The sequence below is a fragment of the Mycetomoellerius zeteki genome, unplaced genomic scaffold (assembly GCF_001594055.1).
Source record: "Mycetomoellerius zeteki isolate Tzet28-1 unplaced genomic scaffold, Tzet1.0 scaffold155, whole genome shotgun sequence".
Lineage (NCBI taxonomy): Eukaryota > Metazoa > Arthropoda > Insecta > Hymenoptera > Formicidae > Mycetomoellerius > Mycetomoellerius zeteki.
Genome location: NW_017256500.1, coordinates 1,787,235 through 1,811,445, shown reverse-complemented (window position 1 = coordinate 1,811,445; position 24,211 = coordinate 1,787,235). Strand labels below are relative to the sequence as shown.

The following is a 24,211-nucleotide window of genomic DNA, read 5'->3' as shown; positions in this document are numbered from 1 at the left end:
TTTCAGAAATATGGATTCACGAATATTAAAATGAATGCTTTTCAATTTCCTGAATGCATTTTTATTCATTTATAGGAATTGCATGGAGCATATCTCTATACCTTTCAATCTAAAAATAATATCAGCTTTTTCTGTGCATTGTGAATACTGTTCAATTCAAAATTTTGAATTGAACAGTATTCACAATGCACAGAAAAAGCTGATATTATTTTTAGATTGAAAGGTATAGAGATATGCTCCATGCAATTCCTATAAATGAATAAAAATGCATTCAGGAAATTGAAAAGCATTCATTTTAATATTCGTGAATCCATATTTCTGAAAATCTGAATCCATTCTCGTTTACTGGAGTAAACATAATTGTTGTGATATAACTGTGACGTTTTTGGGAGAATTTAAGCAAATTTTACAATCACAACAAAATACAAGGGTTATAAAATGCGCGTGCAGGAAATCAATTGTGTATCTTGAAACAAGAGGAAAATTACAGAAGTGAGCAAATTAATTACGTTGTTGACCAATAAAATTATAAATATTTTATGAGTGAATATAAATTTATTCTTTTTTTATAATTTTCATCTTATTTTAAGATAAACAATTAATCGACCGACAACGAATACGTATAAATAGAAGAAAAAATAGAAGTAAAAACAGAAGAAGACAAAGAAAAAAAGACGATAAAGAAAGAAATGAGAAGCGTTAATTAAAATATTTTAGGCCCGATTGCACCAACCTTACTTTGACTTTAAAAGAAGCTTAAAAAGCTCTCTCTTTTTCTTTTTAAAGCCAACAAAAAGACAGAGAGGGAGAGTATTTTAAACCTCGCTTAAAGTTAAAATAACGTTGGTGGAATCGGACCTTTAAATCCGAAAATAAATATTTTGATAATTTTGTAAGAGAGACAATCGAAATCTCATTCAAGCGACGTTTATTACATTAATTAATTAATTATTTAAATTAAAGTAGAACAACATTTCCATAAATTCTCGAATATTATTTTTCCAAATTGAGTTTCGCGAGAGACGAGGTATCTCGCTCAGCTTCGAAAAACCGCCGTGCGCTCGCGTTCGCGCGGATCGCTCGCCAGATGGCGGCGCCGGTCGGCCGCTATATTGATCAAGTTAGATATTGTGAGACGCACGTTGATAAGATCTCGCGAAATTTTTCGATCGCACGCAACCACACGCAATCCCACGTAATCCTCCCGCGTGACGTGCGTGCCTGCGTGCGTGCGCGTGTGCGTGGGTCCGTGTGTATGTGTTTGACGTCCGTCGTTCGGTGTCTGTTCGCGGCGAGCGAATTCGGGTCCGCGCGCGCGTCTCCCCCGGCAGTCGCGGCGTCGTCGCGCAAAATCCTCTTTCCTCGCCCATGACGTCACTCGCGAATTACACAAGCGTCATCGTTCAGTCTGTTGTGGAAAATTTCACGGAGTCCATGGTGGCAGCGGTGAGGTGCGTCGTCCTTTGAGCGAGACCGGCGTATGACCCTCGTCGGCAACCACGACGAAGTGCATCGCGACCAAGAGTGAGCGCTCCTCTCTCTCCTTTGACTCTCTCTTTCTCTCTCTCTCTCTCTCTCTCTTTGTCTTTCTCGTTCTCTCTCTTTCCCAGCATCATCGTCCGCCGATCATCATCGCGATCATCAACATTATTCACGCCAGCTACGCGCGAAACTACGAAGAAAGATTTCTTAACCGAACCTGTCGTGCATCGTGTTGTTTATTGTCATATCCATCTCGAACGACGTCGGCAGCGTCGCCGAAGCTCGTCGATACCTCGACGACATGTCGCCTCGCATGACATTTCGCACCTGCCTCTGCGTCATGCTTTCGTGACTCCTTTTTAACCAGGAGTCTCCTCCCATTAGATCATTCATCATTCGCGAAGTATTCATATGTGTCATCTTCATGAGCTTTGTTAGCCAAGATGTTTTTCATTTAACCAGAGAAAAATACTTTTTTTGTTACTCATGAAATAATCTTCTTTTTATAATGTTACTTGATATTCTATAAGTTGATAATTTATTCTAAGCACAAAAATTCTAAATATTCTGTTTTAAGAGAGGTTAATATTTCTTATAACGTGATACGTGTTAAACAATATGTAGTGATAATCTTCCTATGAAAGCAATTCTTGTCCAATCTTTCTGTTAAGTGGTGACATGTCGCTGTTTGTAGTGTTTACGTTATATGTTTGTTTAATTTTAACTATGTTTTTCTCTCGTGTTACAGTCAAAGTTCACAAAAGACTCTTCCTAAGCTATCACAATGTCTATGCAACAGTTCTGTTTGCGGTGGAACAATCATCAACCGAATTTCATCTCAGTTTTTTCCAATTTGTTGAATAATGAGACCCTAGTGGATGTCACTCTCGCTGCTGAAGGCAGGCAGATTCAGGCTCATAAAGTCGTACTGTCAGCATGCAGCACGTACTTTCAGTCGCTATTCACAGTGAATCCTTGTCAGCACCCTATTGTCATACTCAAGGACATCAAGTTTTCCGACCTCAAGATTATGGTGGACTTTATGTATTACGGAGAAGTGAACATATCTCAAGACCAATTACCATCCATCATAAAGGTAAAATAAAATGTTTCATCTGAGTAATCAAACAGTTTGCTGTTACACTTTGTGGATCATGATGAGTAACGTGCTATTTATTTAATAGACGGCGGAGAGCTTAAAAATAAAGGGACTCGCGGAAATGCATACAGCGTCATTAACTAAATGGCCAAGTGGAAGCAGCGAAACAGGCGGAGGGGATCGTGGTGAATCCTGCTCGCCAAGTCCTTCTCCATTATCTCCCTCTTTTCGCAGAAAAAGGTTAAGGAAGTCTTCAACTGGTTCAACGTCTGGTTCAGGTGACAAACCAGAAGAAATGAATGAAATCACATTAGTGGCTACTAACATTGTCAAACCTGAACCCCTCATTGTGTCGCAAGAGAGTGGAGAAAATTTGAGGCGACCCATAAACATCAGCACAGAATCTCAAGGCAGTATTGATGAAGATCAAATATCAATTGTAAGTAAATATGATGTACGATCCTTGTATTATTTAATCTTCTTAGTCCTATTGCTCGTGGTCGAGCGTGGTGACTTCTCTCATATGCCTGTGGTGCGCTGCTTGTATCATATGGGACTTACAGTTTAACGTTGATTTTGAACGACGAATTGGTAAAGGGCAAGTATACTACTCGGTGGCTTGTCATTGCCTTTCGAGAGGAGCTATGAGCGTACGAAAATTTTCGGTTCTGTCGGGGATCGAACCTGGAATCTCTAGTATAGCAGGCCAGTGTGCTGTCTGTTACGCCACGCTCGCGCTCATTATTTAATCACAATCTTGTAATTTTTAAATAGCTAAACCACAAGTGTTAGTTAGTAGTATTGTAAGTATAAAATAATGTTTTAAAATAACACGTAATATTTTATATTTTAGATGAGTAATATGGAAACTAGTTCTGCTAATACGCCAGCCCAAAGTGACGGTTCTATTCAAGATGTAAGTCAACAATCGGCAGGAAACATTGGACAAAGTTCTGTATCTTCGCAACCACCTGTTCATCAAGGTAAGATGTCAATAAATATATTTTATGCTGTTCAAATATAAATCTCTATAAGATATTTGAAGGAGAGAGTCACACACATTCAGGTATTACTTACAACATAAACTACATATGTATTATGTACAGAGAAAAAATTGATATATTATAAATTAATATATAAAACTATAAAGACAAATAATTTTATCACATCACTTTTTTTTTATGCTGCATGTATAATTTTGTACATGGCTGTGAATTGAAGTTTTCCTTCACACATGTAGATGGAAATTGTTTTTTTTTTTTTTATAGATATGTTTCCCTAAATATTTTATATGTATTTTAATTGTGCATCTTATTTTTATGTGATATAATTTGCCTAATAATATAATTAAAAATGTGCTATTTATATTAATATTTATATCAATTATATTCTATGAAAATAGATTCAAAACTTTAGTGCTTATCCACAACATATTCAATTCATTAAACATGTTCAAAGCATATAATAGAATTATATATATTTTATGCGAGTCAAATAAAATCATACATTATAAATTAATCAATTAATGTTTACATATTATATTAATATATATTAAAAGTAAAGGTTTAAAAGCTACAATTAAAAAATTTTCTATTTTTATATTTTTAAAAAATATAATTTCTGGACTCTATTTCATAAAATTTATGTTTTAATCCAAATTAAAAGAGAAAGAGTTATATGTGATAATAAAGAATATATATATATATATTATACTCAACTTTTATTACTTATCAACCATTTAATTTTTTTGTCTTCATAAAAATAAGTTAGATAAATATTTTATCTATTAATAGATTGATTGAGTATAGCGTTAATAATCTAATTGACTGTGTGTATAGGCGTAATGATACGAAAGTTTGAAGATATAGTTTTTAATTCAATGGGAAATGTGTCATGCGTGAATGTTTAGCTACGTTATAGATTTAATAATATAATTTCTCTCTTAGTAGACTGTACATTGTAAATCCATGCAGAATGCTCCGGTAACTTTAGCAAATTGCATGACACCTTCCCTTTAAGCAAATCTCTCCGACAATTGTTATTTAAATTATGCATACTGACTGTGGTGGGTATTTGAACTGCATGTCGATAAGCGAAAGTTACACACATTATATGCTGGCACAGATGCGTTTAAATGTATTGCACAAGGAGAATCAACAGACGTTTGACATGAAAATAGAGCGAAATTTCCGGAATTGAAATTCTAATAATGCGAATGTGCAAAGAAAATATTGTTTGTCATTCATAAAAGAAAGATCATCATGGTACACAGATACATAGCACATAGTATGTTATATTTCCGCAAGGATAGCATATCAGGCCTTTGACATTAACGAAGTTATGTATGTGTGCCTTATTCTGCCCTATAAATGTAATAAATGCCGTACACATATTTCATTATAAACAATGATGTGCTTAAAAATGTATCTGTGCCATGCCGCAACTCCATACTTTATGCGCTCATATATCGTCTCTTCACAAGATTTTATTTTTAATATCTATCATCTTTCGCTTATTTAGCTTAGTATTGTTTTTCTACATACCATAGAATAAACTATTTTCTTTTGATTAGATCATAATTTATGTATGCCTTGTTTTATATGAACAGATATGCCGATATATGACATTCGTTATTATTCATAGTTCAAGTTACGTTATTAATAGTGCAATATAATTGTGTAAAAGTTGCATCTTTTGAGAATTGAAGTTTTTGACGTGATATAGATGAAATAAAATTTTTATGTGAGATTTAATTACTGTATCAACGAATTGAACGAATCTCGTAACTCTTATGTCAAAACAAATTTAAATATAAATCGAAATTAAAAACATTTCTTTGCTTATTATTTATTTTGTAATGTTTCATAATATTACTCTTTCATATTACTCTTTCTCTTTTTCTTTCTCTCTCCGACTTTATCATTTATCTTTGCTGAAAACGCAAAACGGGTTAATAATTCCTGTGCTCTGACCAAAGATGAATCGGTCTGTTCTACAGGATTACAATGGACTATTATGGAGCACACATATCATCCGACACGTTTCGCTCTGTCCTCGTGTCAAACGAATCTGTCGATCCAAGCGTCGTCGGCATTTACGACGCCCGAAATAACAGCATCTTCGACCATCAGCGATCAGTACTCTGGTACCAGCACGACTGGTTCCAGTTGCGCCCTGACGAACTATCCGAACTCCTCCCATGGGACGTTGCAGCACGCGTCGTCGGGTGGCCCCTCGCCATCGACGCAGTGCCCAAGCAACTGCCAGAGCCCCTGTGCCAGCCCGCAGACTGCGATTAAGAGGAAGCGCTCGACTAATCCGCAGGCAGACGAGAACTTTATACGCGCGCTTGATGCCGTGCGTTACGGTGGTATAGGATTTTGCAAAGCGGCCAGGATGTTCGGCGTGAATAACCGAACGCTCTGGCTTGAGTACAAGAAACGCGGCTATCCGAACAATCGGCCCAGCCTCAAATCCCGCGTTAAGCAGGAGGTCAATTCCTCGCCGCCGCCGGCACCCCCGGCGCAACCTATGAACTCGCAGAGCCCAACGCCTATGGGCCCGCCCACAACTCCACATAGCACACATAACACACATACTACGCACACTATGCTGACAAGCCACAGTCCCCACGCGATGCTCAGTGGTTATATTGACAGGCATACGGACTATACGTTACCGAGCTCTACGATGCCGATCAATCTGCATGGCGTTAATTACAATACCATGTGAACTGTATCCTACCCAGAAAGTCGTTTGTATAGACGAGCTTGAAAATTATTCTTCTCTATCGCCCTTTCCTTTCCTCTCCTACTCCTTATATACAAATGAATTTACCGTGATTCTCCATATCAGTGCAAGGCATTGAAAAGTCGAACATTTTTATTTTTAGACACTTTTTCGCCTGGCTATACTCAGATTTTTAAGTATTGCTCTCTGCCCATGTCACGTTCATTTGTCGCGAGACAATCGCATCTCTTAATTGTCTCTCAGATATAGCTTATATTTTTTCTATAGACGATTTTAAAAAGATGAATTCATTAATTTTTTCGGAAAGCTTATTAAGGATTGATTATAAGGAGAGATTATAAAACTTTCTGTCTGAGACGAATTTCTTTACGTTGAAATACTGAGAAAGTACTAGATTTTAACTCTCTATAATGACCTTTTAATTCACATATTCATACAGAGAGGTTACATATTCATATATCTATATATTTTCAAGTCTTATTTTTCCGTCATTTCGCTAACAAAAGTATTTTATTATACTGTATCATTCTATACATACATATGCTATACGTAAGTGTTATATCCCAGCATATCCATTACTTCAAAGTTATAAATTATTTTTGTAATTAAATTAAATAGACAAATAATTTGTGGTTCCAAGAATAAATACATTAACTATTTATTAATCAAGTAATCATGACAAAATAATTTTTTATTACTTGCGATTTTAAGTATGATAATACGAGATATATTTATTTTAATTAATCAATTAATCAAGTAATTGAAACATTTTATTTTGATTGTTCGATTTATCAAATAATAAAAATTTTTTATTCCGATTACTTGATTAATCAGGTAATTAAAAAATTTTTATCCCGATTTTATACTTGATTAATCAAATAATAAAAATTTTTTATTCCGATTACTTGATTAATCAGATAATTAAAAAATTTTTATTCCGATTACTTGATTAATCAAATAATAAAAATTTTTTACTCCGATTACTTGATTAATCAGATAATTAAAAAATTTTTATTCCGATTACTTGATTAATCAGGTAATTAAAAAATTTTTATTCCGATTACTTGATTAATCATGTAATTAAAAAAATTTTATTCTGATTACTTGATTAATCATGTAATCAGTAATTAAAGTAAAAAATATTACTGAAAAAATCATTAATGCCGATCCCTGTATCTGAGATGTTTGTTAATTACACGTTATATAATTTTTTCAAACAAAGAATGGGTTATAGAGGGTTAAATTTTATTTTGTATGAAAATATTTTATGAGAACGTGTAAAAGTCTTACTTAAAAAATAGGATTCAAATTCTTTAAAAATCGTCTGTAATATAGAGTAACATTGCTTGATTTTTTATCTATCCTATATATCCATACTATATTGATTCCGAAATTCACTGCTAGCGCTGGCAATACTATGAAAATCGTTTCAAAATTGTTGCGATGTAATGCAACAGTGAGAAAATAACATTATAATTTTGTCATAAATTTTATTATCATTTCTTATACGAGCTGCTGCCGCTGGAAAATGCAATTACAGCATTAAATGGCAAAGTAACAGCGAATAGATATATATATTTTATAAATACAAATTTTAAACACTTTCAGTGTTTAAAATATTTTATTTTTATATTTGAATATAATTTTTATTATAATATTTTTTTCTATCTGTTATCTGATTGACAGAAATTTAGATGATCAAAAAAGAATCATGATGTATATAAAAAAGAAAAAATAATTTGCTCGATGCGCAGACTAACATACAATATGAAATACTGTAGGAAATACTTGACTCTTCACTAACGCGTGCAATATTAATAAATGCAGTTTCTTTTCGATATTTTTATGTTTAATTATAGATTTATTATTATTGAAATTCAAATTTATTTGAATATTATGTACAATTTATATTTTTTGCGTTTCCTTTATGTCTTAGTACATCGACTGTACGCTTGTGAAAATGGAACACTTATATTAGTGCTTGTATTATAATGATATTACGCTGTTAGTACTCACCAGTGAATAACAGGACACATTCGTTATTTTGATACCAAGTTCTTTGAACTAAATTTCTTTTTGTAAAATGAATTGTTTTATTCTCGTGTTTTCTCTTAATTTTTCTCTATTGATACGCGATTCATATCCGAGCTGAATGTCTATAATGTGATAAATGAGCAGATTTATAGCGACGACGTGCCGTGTCAGCAACTTCTGATATTTATAACAGATTATTATCCGTAGTTTTTAATTTTTTGTTATGTTAGACGCTGTAATTAAAGTGAAGATTTCAGTATCATCTAAAACGACGCAATTTCATTGCTTCGATAATTAGAATGTCATTGATAATAACGAATGGTAATAGTAATAATGAAACCATTTATTATTACGATTACGAGTTACAAGTATGAGAGTCAGTCAATAATTAATAGTAAAAATTTTGGATTAGTTTTGACATTATCTTTTTTTTTATCAATATGTTATGCAGTATTTTTAATTAATAATTTGACTTTTGACTATTTCAGTTTAAAGTTGCGGTTGGTTTTTATTAATTATCACCTTTTCTCAATTTGAATCGGTTTTTCTAAATTCTATTGCTGTCGATGAAACAATGTTAATTGATTAAGCTTGTCCTTTTTTTTTCAAAAATTATATATTTTTTTATGTTTATTATTTTTATGGTAAAGTTTTGCCTTTTTTATCTTTTCATACTATTAAAGTCTGATGATCTTCGTTTTCTTTTAGTGTTATTAATGAAGTTACAAATGGCAAATTGTTGACAGATGTTGCCATTTAATGCCGTTACTACATCATAAAAGAAACTTATATTATTACTAATCATTTTATCCAAAATACCCAACGTCAGAATAATAAAGATTTTATTGTTAATTATTATCGACTGATTATTATAGTCTATTTGTAAATAATAAATTACGAAGCATATGATAAAGAATTGCGTTATCTGTATTTGCACGTATGTGTTGATACAGCTCATTGAAGACACGATCACAGTATAAGATTATGATCCACACACGGAGATAATTTATCAATACATGTATTACAATTAGTATTATAATATATATTAATTGTTACTATGTTGATAAATATATGAGACACATAAATTTTCTATATATTTTCTTCTATACCTGGAAGTTTGTTTAATTTTTTGTGCTTTTTATATTGCATACAAGAAATTTAGATATTTGTTATGTACTATAATAGAATATTATTTTAATACATTATTTTTTCCAGGTACATTTATTTATCTGCTTTTTTGTTAATAAAAACGGAAAATTACGTTGATAGAAACGTAATGCTGAATAATAATGCAAATGCAATGATGAACAAATGCAATTATATACTCGATGTATTAAATATCTCAGATCAAATCAAACTCTGTGAAAATAGATCTATCATTTTGAAGCAAAATGTAAATTTAATGTGAGATATGATTAGCTTTAGAAAAGGCGCACTCGTATATAAATGTACATTATTTCTCTGACATTTGTTATTCTGTTATGTTTAATCGTAATAATGATTAGTATAATTCTATCACGATATGTAAAATATAATAGATACTTGATACAAAAACAAATATGGTTTTTTAATATTAATTGTACAATAAATATAGGCCGTACACATATATATACAAATTTTATGAAGATTAATGTTCCTAATTTAGCAGGAACAAATTTTTTTTATTTGTTATACTATTTGTTATATTTAATAGCTGAATTGAATCAGTAAAGTAATGCATGTATTGAGCACAAAAGAATACGAAGGCGCTTAACATAATTCAAAAGATATTTTACGATTGTATCTCATATCCTTAATTTGTTTCTGTAAATCACAAACTTTTGGTTACTGCGGAGTGAAGACAAAACTGCTTTGCGCGAAGATCGAAAAATACACATTTGAGTGATTTGACTTAAATAGAAATTAGTTCTTAATATATAGTAAAATTAGCTGTTAATTGCACTGTTAAGAAGCATTTATATCCCTCATATAAACGATTGAAAAATAATTCAGAAAGAATAAAAATTATTCTAACAATTTGCAACAGAATGGAAGTCTTACTTACTTTTCTTCAATGTTTTACGACCTTTTTTTTCTCTATATCATTACAATTCATTATCATAGCTGTTATTAATCCATTCATTTTTTGCGAAAATAATTATTTGAAGAAGAAATGCATGTGTGCATGTATGTGTGTGTGCGTACCTGCGTGTGTATGTGTGAGAGAGAAAAAGATGATAAAGCACAATCTAATTTTATGATTATTCTTGTAATATTATATTATATAACATTTATTTACAATTATTGAACAATTGTGTTTGACACAATTATTAATTTTTTTATATTAATATATACCAGCTGACTAATCCGCGAATAAGGAGTTCTTAACTAATTAACTAAGTAATTAATCTTCGACATAAGATATCAATCTTTATTGTAGAATAAAAATTAACATCACTTTACATCTAAACGGTAATGTATTGATTTTTCTCGCTACGACTAAAGTTTATTTATTTATTATTGTAGTTCTTCATTGCAAGCAGACGCAAGTAACGAAAAGGACTCGATTGCTAATCAGACAGCCACGAGTGAAGAAGGAGCCGAGTCACTTGTCACCGGATGGCGAGATGGGCTCCTTTTCACCGCACATTGTCTCGACCTCCGTTCATCTAGCCACGCCGACACTGAATCTTCCCCAAACGTCAAGGAGTTTCGAGGAGTCCCGTATATCGCCACCGCCGCACACCATGTTGGTCAGCCAACCGAATCTGCTGACGGTGACGACGCCGTCCAACTTACTGACGGTTCCCCAGCAGTCCTATCTAACGAAACAGCACTCACATCCATTGTTGTCCAGCCAGCAACCGAGTACGTCCGGGACATACTTGATACATCGGCAGCATTCACATCCGGAGCTACCTGGCAGAACCACGAGCCCTTCGATAGTGATTGAGCCGGCGCCCCTTCTTAAAACGGAGGAAGACTTCGAGGAAACTACGATTTCGGCGACACCATCTATCGCCTCTGAGTTAGGGACCAGCAGCAGTAGCAGCACTTCCGGTGGATTGAGGGTGAAGACGACAGAGTTGCGACGAACTTCCTCATCGCCACAGGTAAATGTTGGACGAGTTAAATCGAGATCAATGGCAAACATTTGCGTGAAAAAAATCACCGAAATTGTTAATTTATGCATTCAGACATCAATTAAACTATAACAAAGATGGATTTTAGCTACTAATGTATTAAATTTTTAGTATATATAGACATTAGACGTAAAAATTTAAAACGTCCCAATTTGAATATAATTAATTTATATACTTTGTCAATATTAAGCCATTAATATTTGAAAAATTGAATTAATCTTGTTTTATAGCAGATTGTAGTGTATTGACGCAAAATTAATTTCTTATTTTTCTTTAGGCAATTTATTATTTTAAAATATTACTTTAAAATTGCTACAAGGCTTATCAAAGGAACTATATAATAATCTGCTTACGTAGTAGATGAAGCAGATCATTATATAGTTTCTTTGATAAGATAAATATCTGCTTACATAGACGAGCAGTAGCAGAGAGCCTCCTTCGAGGGAACGATTAGGTCACTGTCCGGTATTGCGCCAGGGTCCAGCCTTAGGCTGCAATCACTGCTGGAACACGATAGACGCCCACGGCAGAATACTCCGTAGGAAGACCAAGTACCATTGTCCCGAATGCCAGATCAATTTGTGCATCGTGCCGTGCTTTCAGGAGTACCATGACCAGCGGCGCGAGCTAATTTCCAAACTAAAACCTTTACCAAAAACTAGTTCCGTTTAAATCTCCCCCTCCCGATTTAATTATGTATTTTGTTTCATAAGTAATCGTTAATTATTGAATTACGTGTTAAAGCACGCGCTTTAAATGTGTGAAGATTCAATGTGACTGGCAGAGTCCGTCGTTGGCGTTTACAATTATTTTTCTCTTGTACGATAAATGTGAGTCATCAGATTGATATCGTTTATCAAGATTTCATGACTTGATATATTTTCGTAATACATTTACAGCATCTACATATATAATTGTTAAAAGTAGGCGAAGTCATTGCAATCTCGCAATTTGATGAGACAAATATTTATAATTGTGTGCATCATGAGTTAGTTTTCCCATACTCTGTTAGTCTTTCAGTAATTTTTGTAGTCACATTTTTGTTAAGTATGTTTATCTCATCAAGGAACGTTTTGCTTTTATCAAGAGCAAAAGCTCTACTTTGAGAAATTAGTAAATACTATAATAAAATACTATAAAAAAGAAAGTTTACTTTAACGTAGAAATGGAAAAATTAATATATTATTTTTTCACACAATTTTATAAAATTCATGATAAAAATGATGTATCGAGATTGGATGCAAGATTATTTGTTATTTTAGAAAATATGTAACTAATTAAATTGCAAAGCGCAGTATTTTACTATTATTATTATTATATTCCAGCGCATGTTAAGGTTTTAAATATCCTCTGGTAAAAAAAGCTATCAATTTAGGTAATATGATGAAAGTAACTGATACAAAATACTTAAATTTTGCTGCAGTTTTAGGTAAATAACTTTTATAATTAGAGTAGATCTCCAAATGAACTTTTGTTCAAATATTTTTATTAAAGTTTTATTAATATATATAAAAAAAATTTGATTTCATTTGTAATGTTATTTCTTCATCTTTTCTGCAAATAAGTATTACAAAACACGATTTTATAAAAAAATCAAAACAAATAGAAAAATTAAATAACTTTTAAATCAATAGAACAATTATATTGAAATTTTATATAGATACTCATACGTAATAATAGAACACTCCATAAAATGTTTATATTTTTGGTAATGTTAAAATACGAAATATATATTCTTAAGGTAATTTAGTTAATTTCGTATATATAAATGTTTAACTATTGTGTGCATTAAGTAAAAATCGCAATCTATCCAAACTGATAGCATTATATAAATTGATAAATTTTTTATACAGGATGTTTGCCATAATATGCAAACATAATTTCAGAGGTAAACTCATAATATAATTTTACATGAATATTTTTATCTCATTTGAATTTACTTACAAATGTACGTTCTGTATCGTACGTATTTATTTATTTTGTTTTGTCAAAATTGTTTTCCAAAATGACTTCGTATAGTCTAAATGTGTTATTACCGATTTTTCTGAACTTATTTAAAGACAAATACAAAAACAATTTTATTGAAAAACAAAAACGATTGTGATTCGAGAACAAAGTCAGATAATTTATATGAATCGATGCTTTGCTGAATTAATTATTTTTTTTAATATTTCCGTATGTATGTGAAAACATAATATATTGTGTAAATTTTGCAAGTATACATTCTAGCTTCACGCGTATTGTTCGCATGATTTTTAATGTGAACGTATTTGACGTTAATTATTTTTCCAGATATTTTCTATCTTTCGTCCAATCACGCTACACCGCATGATCTCAAAATAGAACCTTCTCGCACTATGTCTGTCTCTGTTTCTCCTTCTCTCTGTTCCCCTTGTGTGTACGAATGCATCGAGATAATAATTTCTCTCGACGGCGACACGCAGACACTAATTTTGGAGACCATGAATTGCGAGATAAAATTGCAAAAAAAAAATACGAAAGGTAGAACCGGCTGGAAACTGACGCAGTGGCCGCTAAAACGAGAGCTTTAGCACACGTGCAACGATCGAAATTCGGTGTACTTTTATAAATCACTTCCTACCATTCACAGGGCCACCCCTATCGCCACCTGTAACGATACCCCGCCGTTTTAATGCGTCCGTGTAAATTTGTTGTCGTTCGTTCCGCGTGCAATCGAACGCGGAACACACGAGTCTATTCTCTCAACATGCGAATTTTAGGATTAAAAAAAAGAATAGTACAAGCGAGATCGTTATTGTTTGCATATATATCACTTTCTTATTTTAAAAATAATATACCTAATTAAAAAAATTAAGTTTCACAAAAAAGAGGATAAATTATTTTTCAACTTGCCAAAAAGTATTGACTAATCAAAAAATATCAACAAAAGTAGAATATATTCTTGATAAAATGTTATTTTCATTTCACAATCCTTAAAAAAATCATTCTTTTTTCTAAGGCATTTTGAGTTGTGACATTTTGATGATATTTTATGAAGTTAAATTAGTTTGCTTTTAATGTTCCATATAGAGTAATGGCAAAGTTTGTCTAAATCATTCAGAGTAATAATTTAAAAATCATGTTTTTCGAGTTGCGTCTCTTTTGAAATAAGGGAATATATATATTCCAGATTTTATATTCAACGAACGTAAGAAAAAGTTTTCTAAAATCAAAATTGTGGCCACATAGAACAAGTAGTAGCACTACTATTATTTATACTCGTAAGAAATTACAAGCATATTGTATTTAATTGAAAGGTGTATCTACATATTTTTATGGAAAAATAAAGACTTCTGCGATTATTTTTTTCACGATTTAACGGTTTTAATAAGATATAATTATTTCATAAATTGAAGATGATTGTCAGCGAAAAACATTGATTTTATCGTACACTACATCCTTCTATCTCAAGCTTATCTTTCCATCTGTTTCGATTTGGCGACTTGTAAGTGAGACAAAATTGTTATCTTCTAATCGGATGTTTCGTCTCTACCGAAGCACAGATTTGGTTTCAATGCGAATTTTAGTGGTACATTTCTATCAAGCATCTTCGCTTGTACTAACTTTTTTCTCTCCTTACTTACCGGGTCAATTTTCGCCTGGAATTCACGTACTATTTGTCACCCGATTCCAGACTTCAAGCATTTTTTTATGTGTGTCTCGTGCATTTATCGCGGAAATGTCGGAAATGCCGACACGTGTCGCGAACAACGGGATGGCTGTAGAAGTGACCGTGTAGAAGATTTTTTTCTCCACGGGGGAGAGAAAAGTGGTGATGGATTAGGTCGGATTCGTTCCGGCCATTTCGATAAATCACGATTTGCGAGACAGATCAAGCGAGGATCTCTGCTCGCAACTTGTGTTTCTTCTAACACCTTGCGAGCGGCACCGAGCAGCGTTCGCGCACTTTGTATATGTAAAGATGTTGAAGATGTAGAAAATACGTGCAATATATTTTTCTCGGTATTACAGATGTATTATATGCGCAAGCGTTATACCGATTAATCATATTTTATGTAAATCTAGCCTGAGAGATTCGTAAATTAAAATAAAATAATGTGAGATCACACAGCGACGCTCCGATTAATTATTTCTGTACTATAAGGTGATTTCAAATTTTTTAATCTGATACTGAAAGTAGTTGTAATATATTATCACGTGCTTTCGATATCAATACATTTAATGATTACTTGACCTGTTCAATTAAAAGAAAAGAAACGGCTACTTAAAAAATGTTTTTGCTATATTTGGTATTTTTCAAAAATTGTTATCGAAGTATATTTTTTCTGTCATAATTTTTGTCTCGTGTCGAAGATACGTAATCCGAGCACTTCGAATGAAAGAAGTCACAGATGGCCAAGAAAAAGATCTAACATAACCACACACAATGTAGATAAAGACATTAAAATATGAATTAAAATCTAGATAAAATATAAAAAATCATATTCAAGATGACAATCGGGAAGTTTGCTGGAACTGAATGACTGTTATTTTCTAACAAACGCGGGCAGAACGAAAAAGAGCCGTGATATAAATTACAGCTGCGCGGCAAAGAATAATATTAATTAGAAGCTGTTCACCCGACGGCGGGAGTCGCCGCCGGTTCCTTCCTCCACTGCGCGCGGCCACCGAATCTTCGAACAAATCGTTACTCGTAATAAATCCGCGAGGGTCGACTTTTTCCCCGGGTTGTTCGCCACCGCTAGCAGCGGCGGCGGCGACGTCTCCTCGGCGACGGCCGCGAGATATGGGGTCAGTCGTTTCTTCTGCGTGCAAGCTGACGCCACCGCCACCGTCGTAACGGCAGTAACCCCTCGTCGTAACGTGCGAGACGGAAGAGCCGTCATCTTGGATCCCCCAAAAGCCGCGGTGATATTGTACGCGCAGCCGGTGCCCCGTCGACAGCTGGACCCCTCGTCTCTCCGACTTCTCTCTCTCTCTCTTTTTCCTTTTCTTTCTGTCTCTCTTTCTCTCTCGGCAGAAACGAAAAGTCACCGCGGGGATTAATCGCCGGCGAAAAACCCCTCTCGATACACGGACGCGGTTCGTGGGAGGTCAATCTTGTTAGGGCGAGAGAGCGTATTACAGGATGCTACAGGATTCAATCCGCGGCAAAGCCGACGGATACGCGTATTGCACGCGTCCTTCGTGCGTCGACGTTGATGCCACCTTCGACGCGTCCCCAACGTGGCTACAGGACGCTTTAAAGCGGATGTCTTTATTCTCATTATTATTATCATATCGATTATTATTGCGCACTAAGCTCTATGCAAGTATCTTCAAACGGAAATTACGGAATAAAATTAAGAAAAGTAATTCTTAAGATTATATATTCGCGTTTATCACAGCTTCTAATTAATACTATCTCTTTTATATTGCATCTATACCTCTATGTCATGATTGTTAATTTATTATGTAGCTTTCTGTGCATTTGTAGTTGCGTGCAAAAAGACAAGGTATCGTTAATTGATATTACTTCTACTTTGCAAAGATGTAATCTTGTTTAAACTGAAGAAAAATAATGTTAATGCATTAGTGCATTGCACTTTGTTATTAAAAGTGTCTATCAAACGAAAGTGAGGGCTTACAAATAAGTAGGGTTATCAAAAGTAAAAAATATGACCATGTTAAACTAATCTTTCTTGCTGTGATAATTGAAATGTTAACGTAAATTTATGAATTTGAGGAAAATTCGTGAATTGAAGAAGTATCTTGGTTTTCTCGTTTATATTTTTCTCTTACAACAATTGTTGTTTTAACGTCTTAAAATCTTTACTATACAATTAGATGATTAAGAATGCGATAATACTAATGTATATAAGAATAATTGAGATTTGATAAATAGAGGAATTAAAATAATGTCAAACTAAATTTATATAATAAAACTCATAAATAATATAAACGAAAAGAAAAAGATGTTTAATAAAGTATGACAGTTCGAATTGATATGCTTCGCTAAAAATTAGCAAGAATTTAAACTTTATTAAGAAAAATCGTCCGGATCTTTAAGATTTTACGTACCTGAGCATCAGAGAAAGCTGACTTTTAGATATGAGTAATATTTGTACAAATTGAAAAGTTTCGAGCAACAGTTAAGTTCAAACGCGTGAAAATTAGTCTAATGCCTTTTTAAGTCATATTTAATTCTCCCTATTCTCTCCATCTCTCTTTCACTCTTTATGCATAATCGCATTATGCCAGCATAGGGTCCGCATTTCGACCTCCCTTCTTCTCATCCCTGTCCATCGTTTTGTTCCTCCTGTATAGAAGCAGGGCGGAAACCTGTGGCGATATCGCTGCATTGTGATGCAATGCACCGTAGAAAAAGGAGCAGACTGCAATTTCAAAAGCATCAGACAAAAACAAACATCACGATGGTGACGTGTCATGCAAAAATAGCTTGTTCCGAGGTGAAAATTAATTAGTAGAAAATGGAATACTATTCGACGAATAAAAGGAGTATTTGATGGGGTCATCAATAATTAAAGTTATGAACGTCCATTTGAAAGTATAAATTGTGAGCAAGAGGTAGGCTCTGTGTAAGTCATTATATTAATAATAGTAATTAACAGGTGGATTTGTAGACTGAAAGACACTTTGCGACGGATACTTTGCCAGAACAAATTATACGCTACAAGGGATTTATTTTCAAGAGAATATAAAATATTGCTATTCTTCACGAAAGCTTTTTATTCGGAAGAGAGTTTTATAAAAAAACCATTGCGAGATATATTAAACATATTATCTAAATACTTTGCTCTCTTACATATCATTATGTTGTCAATAATTTTGAATTTTTAATGTTTGGTTTCTTAAGATTACTAAAATCGGAGTAAGTAGAATGCAAATTGTATAATATATAAATAGCTGTAATAATATATTTTTATTAGTGTAAAAAGAATTAAGAAATCTAAATCAAGCAATATTAATGTTATCAAAATTATGATATATTAAGTAAAGTTAAGTCAAAATTAAATAAAGTTTCTTATTGTAAGTAAAATATGTCATACTTTTATTGAACATTTTAACAAATTTTTGAACATGTGAAGATCTTTTTTATAATCATAAATTATAAGAAATCTATTTTGTATTTTAATTTACTACAATGTACCTTACTTTATTAACAATTAAAATGCCAGCTTGTGCAAATGATTATATGTTTTTATGAATAATAAATTATTTCTCTGTTTAAGAACAAATTTGAAAGGAAATTGCTTACTAAGTAAGAACTTACGAGTTATTGTATATAAATTTGAGCGATATTAATATTACTAGAAATATATGACGTAAACATTTCTAACATTATTAACATTTGCATGTACTATTCTTATTTATAATGCTAATTTTTTAAAATAAAACGAGACTCCAAAGACAACAGCAATTCACACTTACCCAAAATATATAACAACAAAATGTGTAAGAACAAAATATTTAAACCAATAAAATAATATCACGACAATGAGATACCTATTCGCTTAGACGGAGAAAAAAATTGATGAAGATCACTAGGTGGAAATGTAGAACGAATTGTAGGCGAGGACGAGGCCATGAATAAATGTTATCCCTGATAAAGGACACTTAATTTACGCGAAACATTAACATTGAATGAACTTTATCTATATTCGGAAGTTCGAGCCAAGTTGGCGTTTAAGTAAGATAAGGTTAAAGGTTATTGTTCGCGAAGAACGGTAAAAGAGGCTCCTCGCGACAGCGAAGCCATGCGAGTCCTCGCAGCCCCGCCCCTCGGCGCCTTTGATATTCCACCCCCGATCAGCTGACATGCGCTCTAGGAATATTTGATAAGGGTGCTCAACCGTCCGCTCGCAACGATCGCGTCGTGCATGCATATGCATGCGATCGATAGAGGATATATTTTCGGATCGAAAGTGTTTCATTACAGGGTTGTAATAACGTATCACTATTCACGCTATGTTTGCAAATGCAATCGGAGGCTCTTATTTAAATTGGATAACGATATTGAATCTAATTCTCATTTAAGGCTTAATTATGTATAAACTGGAGAGCAATATACGTAATAGAACGTTCCACAAATTAATTTTCTCGTTGATAAAAATAAGGAGAACCTAATATAATAGAAGCTAACAATTGAAGTTAAAAAATGCTTTCTGTTTTTCATTTCACTGAACTTATATTTTTTATTTTTTAAAACATACCACAAGAATCCACTGTTACTATTTTATTCTTTTCATAGAGTCAAATTGATATATATATACATAATAATTGAATTAATATAGAAAAAATCAAATTACAAAATATATATAGTAACAAAAAAGTATATAAACAATCTCAATTTTTTATCTCGCTGGTTTTAATGTTGCTTTACGTTACGTCTGTGTGTACTTTTATAAATTAAAATTATTTTAATAAAAAAGAGACACAAAGACGGTATTAGACAAAGACAGTAAAGAGATGTATTGATTGAAATGTAATTACATGTCGATTATATACCTGAGAACTCTATTATGCTCCCTTTCCTTAATGCCGCGTAAAAGCGGATGTCGGGAACACTGCCGCAAGTTAATGCTCCGCGACGAAATTGCGGACACGATAAGTCATGCAGTAATATCTCGGTAGGTCAATAAATCAATTGCCCGTAGCTCTTCGAATAGGACATTAGGAATCTGTAAAGCACTGTGTGGACACAGCTGACAAGTCACGGCGATTACCCTCGGCAGTACTAACGCGCTATTACAGTTTTAATATTGACATTACTATCGATTAGCTGAACTGCTGTACTGGCCTGGTTCGTCAAATCGTACGTCCGAATGCACGTGTCCATGTGTTTCCGTCATGCATCTTCGACCGAGGCAAGATTAATGTTGAAACAAGCATCGATGCGTGCTAATCGAATGCGTCGGATGTACATGCAGTTAAGAGGGATGATATAAAAATAGTATGTAATTACATATGTAGTTACACTTTCAAATATAATATTTAATATTATGTAAATTGTTATACTAGCCAATATTTAATATATAAATTGTTACTTTTATCTAATTGTTCGTTGATGTTATTTTAATACAATTTTACAATGGATGTTATTTTAATTTTATAACACAGATATAAACTCACACTACTTTATAATTTTATAAAAATATACATACTTGAAATATACAAAATATAACGATGACGTAATATTTTTCCAACAAGTAAAATATTTTACATTTTTGGAATAATTAATAGCTTTCAATATTTTTATATTTTCAACATTTTTTAATATCGTTTAATACGATATTCATACAAATAAATTCTTGCATGTTGAATTTCTTGATCTACAAGAAAAGATAGTGGAATACTAGATGATGACAGATTTTTGTATTGCTTCAGAATTTTGTTCTTTCATTTAAGGACAACACTTCGTCAGGTGCTTCGGTTTTTTTTGTGTCTATCTTAATAGATATATCGAGAAATCTGCTGAGTGCTGAAAGCATTCGTGTGACTGAACGTATTGTTATTGGAATGTGATTTATATATGTGCGGCTAGCACATCGTAGACATTAGAGACATCACCCTTTCCTTTCGAGGAGAGACAGCACACACCGGTCGTTATAACGCATCGTCGAGTCTATAGAAATAAATCCTACTCTCACGGATTCTATACAATACGTATGGTGCGCTCTTCGCACGAATGATCTACTATTACTATTCATGTAGGAAGCCTCTCTGTGTTTGACCACAAACTGTTTTAATCCCACTGTTACTCCTATTTGCGTTTTCAAATCGTCAAGCAATCGTATGCGTCCGCACGTGAAAACGCCCGCTTGTTATGTGTGTATTTATATCCGTAAGTGGCAATTGGTCGATCAATTGACCAAGAGAGAGCTTTTTTTAAATTGTCGAAACAAGCAAACTGTCGAGGATTTATATTTTGTAGATACATGCCGGAGTCGCGATTCAATATATGTGTATTTCTCTACGTTTATTAATTAGCACCGATCGAATTGAATTCACTCATGTATTTATTTTTGCTAGTATATTGATATAACTAAATAATAAAATAGTCATTTATTATGTAGCTGCATAATGTTTTACATTTTACATTATATATTGAATATAACGCCATATACTATCTTATAATTTAGAACATTCCTTTTAGTAATATGTAAAAATAAATATTAATTATTGGCATTGTATAATGTATTAAATATAATAGGTATTAAAATGCAGAGCAATAGAAGGAGAAAAAAAGGCACAGGTAGATTTAATTTTTATATTAAAATATTATCTAAATCTTGCATGTTTATTTCATAAACATTCATATAATATTGTTTGCTTGAGTATAATATTCTGAAACAAAAATATTTTATTTTATAGATTTTTTGACAAATTTGGAATTGTCTTTATCTGAGGAAATTATAACTATTATTTAATTAAAACGTTTTATATTTATTTAATAAAGAAAGAACTCTCCTTCTCTCTTTTCTTTATAGTTTATGAATATTGAGTTCATAAAGTATCAAAAGTCTACTCAATTTTTATTTGTTTTTATTTCCTTTGTTTATTTATTTATTCTTTCTTTTATTATAAATTAATCACGTAGAAAATATAATTCAAATTTACGTTATTTGGCGCGTCATTATCAATGACTTTCAATTTGGCAATCTTTTCGAAATTCTTTTAAAACGCCCGATGAAATATTCATCCAGTCGAATGTCGTTTATCGCAATTATCGTCTATGAAGATCGTAATTATTTTTGCGTCAACGCTCGGGCTCGACTGAATTTTTCCCGACCGAAATTTCTGCCGGGTCCCGATGTCTCTAAGTGTCCTTACGATCTTTGCTTTACCCAATATCTTCTTGGCTCCGCGCGCTCACCGAGTCCTTCTACTGCGACGTTTAGCGCGCTTTCCTGTGGTGGGGGTACTTTTATTAAAACTCCCGTCAATAGTGCGGTGAGGAGGAGCAGGGAGACTCCTACTACAGGACGAGGCTTGCGCTTTATACAATGCTACAGCACAGCCTAGAGCCCAAGGACCGAAAGAGATTCACGGAAATATTCGCGTGTCTCTCCTGCAATTTTTCTATAATCTTTTTTTTGATGCTTCGCGACTGAATTTATTTCCACGAAAATGAGCGGCGTGTTTCATGAAGCGATAAATTAAATTAAACATATATATCGTTTAAGAAATCAGAAGATACGAGATTCTCTTTCAAAAAATAAATCTGAAGATAGTAACTTTCTTATGTCTGATATCTAGCTGACATCATGTATATGATAATTTAATTGTTGTAAACTTTAATGAAGCTGTAAACTGTATTGTTATGTAATACGTATTGATTTTTAATATATTGAAATTGTTTGTGAAATTTCTTTAACGCTTCGAAAGCTGTTAAATTTTAATGCAAACGTTATCAGTAAATAATAAATAATATATTATTCTTGTCATTGAATCAAGAATGGCTTCAATTCAGCAAACTGATATTTCTTATCGATTTCGTTAGCATACGGGAATCTACGTTCTAACGAAAATATTATCAAAAACTATACACGTGTGCGGTTATTCCATGTCCGTTTCCGCGTTATGAAACACTTCGTGACAAACGAAGATGGCAGACGTATATTTTATACGCTTTCCTTCTCTGGTTTTTAATTAAACTTTGTAGGATACTCGAAGGGATAAAAGCTCAGACGTTGATCCTCTTACACATCGGCTGACATCGGGCTTGAAAGGACCAAAATACTCTCGTTTATCCCGCAAGCGTTAACAGCTTTTTAAGCAAGCCTTGCTTCTCGAAATTGAGAAAGGCGCATTTTCGAAACGGACACTGGCGACGTTGGGCGATTGTAATTAATCGGAATCAGAAAGTTCACTAAATGTATTCGACGATACAGATGATATTAAATTCGATACTTTGATCTTGATGCTACATCGATGGAAAAATGTGAATGTAATTCTTTCATTATTGTAATTCTCTCGAATAAACCATTTTAGAAAAATCAAATAAAAGTTCTTCAAATATAATTAATAAATTTTATACATTCTCTTCAAATTTGTAGGAAATTTTTGTATATAAAAAATATGTTTTTTCAGTAAGTATAAACAATAGCTTTTTCAGTAAAATTGCACTCCTTCAAAGAAGATCGATTAAAATTTACCTCGTAGCTATCTTTTTAATAATATCGTTATTAAAGACGAATGTAGCGGACGAATATCGCGCGCTTTCTTAGAATCCCTAAGAATCTATGTGCACAAAAGAAAAGCTGAAGGCATACACGTGATCAACCACCGTGGACCTCACGTATGCCCCGTTTAATACCACAGCTTGACGGCTTGGTTGGTATGTGGGGGGTAGATAGGTATATATTGGCGCCTGCCGTTAAGCTCATGTTGATCCCTTGTACCAAGCTAGAGCCCCTTTATCCGCAGCGATCCAAAGCGTAGACAAAAGCTGCCATCTTGCTGGCGGATCTTCGTTTCCCAAAAATTGGTGGACATCTAATAGGACGCGCGTCATTCAAGAACTGCTATTTTTGGAAAATCTATTACTATAGAAAAAAATGTCAATTAAGTTAGAATGATTTTTAAAACCTTTCTTGCCTTTTTTACAGAACTTTATTTAATAATGTAATGAGAGATTTAAAAAAATGATTGAATATTAATCGTCCACCGTTATATTTGTAAAAGAAGACTTTCTCTTATTGTTAGTAATTATTTAATTTAAAAATCTTTTGTAACTTTT

At 32.9% G+C, this 24,211-nt stretch overlaps 1 protein-coding gene across 1 annotated transcript; it reads left to right on the top strand.

Moving 5' to 3' along the window:
- Window positions 1-1,126: 1,126 nt before the first annotated feature.
- On the top strand, window positions 1,127-12,440 carry BtbVII (BTB-protein-VII). Its single transcript, XM_018445116.1, has 7 exons — window positions 1,127-1,524; window positions 2,231-2,578; window positions 2,667-3,020; window positions 3,435-3,564; window positions 5,580-6,253; window positions 10,843-11,457; window positions 11,902-12,440. Exons 2-7 carry the CDS (start codon window positions 2,267-2,269, stop codon window positions 12,157-12,159), a joined length of 2,343 nt encoding a protein of 780 aa, XP_018300618.1. The 5' UTR covers window positions 1,127-1,524; window positions 2,231-2,266; the 3' UTR covers window positions 12,160-12,440.
- The last annotated feature ends 11,771 nt before the right edge of the window (window positions 12,441-24,211 follow it).